At 66.9% G+C, this 3,414-nt stretch overlaps 2 protein-coding genes across 2 annotated transcripts in view; one reads left to right on the plus strand and one right to left on the minus strand.

The window, feature by feature from the left end:
- Window positions 1-984, plus strand: part of LOC140400080 (N-alpha-acetyltransferase 40) — a 45,994-nt gene extending 45,010 nt beyond the window's left edge. Inside the window, exon 4 of the mRNA XM_072489559.1 lies at window positions 491-984. Within this exon, the coding sequence (XP_072345660.1) occupies window positions 491-591 (101 nt within the window). The 3' untranslated portion in view covers window positions 592-984. The remainder of the gene's footprint in view (window positions 1-490) is intronic.
- The window catches only part of LOC140400183 (REST corepressor 2-like), a 1,146,610-nt gene that overhangs the window by 199,535 nt on the left and 943,661 nt on the right, over window positions 1-3,414 (minus strand). The gene's annotated exons all lie outside the window — the stretch shown is intronic.

The raw sequence follows: 3,414 nt of genomic DNA on the forward strand, positions 1-3,414 counted from the left end.
GTCTCTCTCTGTCTCTCTGTGTCTCTCTGTGTCTCTCTCTGTGTCTCTCTCTCTCTGTGTCTCTCTCCCTCTCTCTGCCTCTCTGTGTGTCTCTCTCTCTCTGTCTCTCTCTGTCTGGGTGTCTCTCTCTGTGTCTCTCTCTCTGTGTCTCTCTCTCTGTGTCTCTCTGTGTGTCTCTCTCTCTGTGTGTCTCTCTCTCTGTGTCTCTCTCTCTGTGTCTCTCTCTCTGTGTCTCTCTCTCTCTGTGTCTCTCTCTCTGTGTGTCTCTCTCTCTCTCTCCTCTCTCTCTCTCTCTCTCTCTCTCTCTCCCTCTCTCCCTCTCTCCCTCTCTCTTTCTCTCTCTCTGTCTCTCTCCTCTCTCCCTCTCTCTCTCTCTCTGTCTCTCTCCCTCTCTCCCTCCCTCTCTCCCTCTCTCTCTCTCTCTCTCTCTCTGTCTCTCTCCCTCTCTCCCTCTCTCTCTCTCTCTCTCTCTCTCTGCCTCTCTCACCCTGAATGAACTTGGTTATTGAATGCAAGCGGGTCGCAGACTTGGACAGCAGGACTGTGGACTGGGCCGTGGAGCTGACAAAGACCAACATGCAGACCATGTGAGTGAGCAGCAGGGGCTTTGCATGCTCCCTCCCACTGCATGAGGGAATAGAAAGAGGAGATATCAGAGGAACTGTAGGTAACAATTTCCATCCCAACCCTTGCTAGTTGATCAGTGACAGTCAGGGTGGGACTGGGCAGAGGAGGGCGTCTGGTGTGAGTAATTGATTGGGTAGCTCAGGCCCTCTCTGATATTGCCTATTTAAACACAGAATTACAGCATCTCACAGTGCAGAACAGGCCTTTCGGCCCATCGAGCCTACACTGACGCTTGAAAGACACCTGAGCGTCCCACCGAATCCATTGGCCAGCACCTGGCCATGGCCTTGAATGTTCAGGACGTGCCACGTGCTCACCCAGGTACTTTTTAAAGGATGTGTGGCAACCGGCCTCTACCCCCCCCTCCCAGGCAGCGCGTTCCAGACCCGCCTCTACCCCCCCTCCCAGGCAGCGCGTTCCAGACCCTCACCCCCCCCCCCTCCCAGGCAGCGCGTTCCAGACCCTCACCCCCCCTCCCAGGCAGCGTGTCCCAGACCCGCCTCTCCCCCCCTCCCAGGCAGCGCGTTCCAGACCCGCCTCTCCCACCCTCCCAGGCAGCGCGTTCCAGACCCTCACCCCCCCCCCCTCCCAGCAGCGCGTTCCAGACCCTCACCCCCCCCCCCCTCCCAGGCAGCGCGTTCCAGACCCGCCTCTTCCCCCCCTCCCAGGCAGCGCGTTCCAGACCCGCCTCTTACCCCCCCCCCCTCCCGGGCAGCGCGTTCCAGACCCGCCTCTCCCACCCTCCCAGGCAGCGCGTTCCAGACCCTCACCCCCCCCCCCCCTCCCAGGCAGCGCGTTCCAGACCCGCCTCTTCCCCCCCCCCCCCCCCAGGCAGCGCGTTCCAGACCCACCTCTCCCCCCCCCCCTCCCAGGCAGCGTGTCCCAGACCCGCCTCTCCCCCCCCCCTCCCAGGCAGCGCGTTCCAGACCCTCACCCCCCCTCCCAGGCAGCGCGTTCCAGACCCGCCTCCCCCCCCCCCTCCCAGGCAGCGCGTCCCAGACCCGCCTCTCCCACCCTCCCAGGCAGCGCGTTCCAGACCCGCCTCTTCCCCCCCCCCCCCCCCTCCCAGGCAGCGCGTTCCAGACCCACCTCTTCCCCCCTCCCAGACAGCGCGTTCCAGACCCTCACCCCCCCCCCCTCCCACAGGCAGCGCGTTCCAGACCCTCACCCCCCCCCCTCTCAGGCAGCGCGTTCCAGACCCTCACCCCCCCCCCTCCCAGGCAGCGCGTTCCAGACCCGCCTCTCCCCCCCCTCCCAGGCAGCGCGTTCCAGACCCGCCTCTCCCCCCCTCCCAGGCAGCGCGTTCCAGACCCGCCTCTTCCCCCCCCCTCCCAGGCAGCGCGTTCCAGACCCGCCTCTCCCCCCCCCCCCCCTCCCAGGCAGCGCGTTCCAGACCTCACCCCCCCTCTCAGGCAGCGCGTTCCAGACCCGCCTCTTCCCCCCCCCCCTCCCAGGCAGCGCGTTCCAGACCCGCCTCTTCCCCCCCTTCCCAGGCAGCGTGTCCCAGACCCGCCTCTCCCACCCTCCCAGGCAGCGCGTTCCAGACTCGCCTCTCCCACCCCTCCCAGGCAGCGCGTTCCAGACCCTCACCCCACCCCCTCCCAGGCAGCGCGTTCCAGACTCGCCTCTCCCACCCCTCCCAGGCAGCGCGTTCCAGACCCTCACCCCACCCCCTCCCAGGCAGCGCGTTCCAGACCCTCACCCCACCCCCTCCCAGGCAGCGCGTTCCAGACCCGCCTCTACCCCCTCCCAGGCAGCGTGTCCCAGACCCGCCTCTTCCCCCCTCCCAGGCAGCGCGTTCCAGACCCGCCTCTTCCCCCCCCCTCCCAGGCAGCGTGTCCCAGACCCGCCTCTCCCACCCTCCCAGGCAGCGCGTTCCAGACCCTCACCCCACCCCCTCCCAGGCAGCGCGTTCCAGACCCGCCTCTCCCCCCCCCCCCTCCCAGGCAGCGTGTCCCAGACCCGCCTCTTCCCCCCTCCCAGGCAGCGCGTTCCAGACCCGCCTCTTCCCCCCCCCTCCCAGGCAGCGTGTCCCAGACCCGCCTCTCCCACCCTCCCAGGCAGCACGTTCCAGACCCGCCTCTCCCACCCCTCCCAGGCAGCGCGTTCCAGACCCCGCCTCTCCCACCCTCCCAGGCAGCACGTTCCAGACCCGCCTCTTTCCCCCCCAACCCCCCCACCCTCCCAGACAGCGTGTCCCAGACCCGCCTCTACCCCCCCTCCCAGACAGCGTGTCCCAGACCCGCCTCTACCCCCTCTCCCCAGGCAAGCGTGATCCAGACCCGCCTCGACCCCCCTCCCAGGCAGCGCGTTCCAGACCCTCACCCCCCCCTCCCAGGCAGCGCGGTCCAGACCCGCCTCTACCCCCCTCCCAGGCAGCGGGGAGTGGGGAGAATGTGGGACTAGCTCCCACGGGAGTGGGGAGAATGTGGGACTCGCTCCCACGGGGAGTGGGGAGAATGTTGGGACTCGCTCCCACGGGGAGTAGGGAAAATGTGGCACTCGCTCCCACGGGGTTTGGGGTGAATGTGGGACTCGCTCCCACGGGGAGTGGGGAGAATGTGGGACTCGCTCCCACGGCGAGTGGGGAGAATGTGGGACTCGCTCCCACAGAGAGTGGGAAGAATGTGGGACTCGCTCTCACGGGGAGTGTGGAGAATGTGGCACTCGCTCCCACGGGGAGTGGGGAGAATGTGGGACTCGCTCCCACGGGAGTGGGGGGAATGTGGACTCGCTCCCACGGGTAGTGGGGAGAATGTGGGACTCGCTACCGTGGGGAGAATGTGG

The sequence above is a fragment of the Scyliorhinus torazame genome, chromosome 24 (genome assembly GCF_047496885.1).
Source record: "Scyliorhinus torazame isolate Kashiwa2021f chromosome 24, sScyTor2.1, whole genome shotgun sequence".
NCBI lineage: Eukaryota > Metazoa > Chordata > Chondrichthyes > Carcharhiniformes > Scyliorhinidae > Scyliorhinus > Scyliorhinus torazame.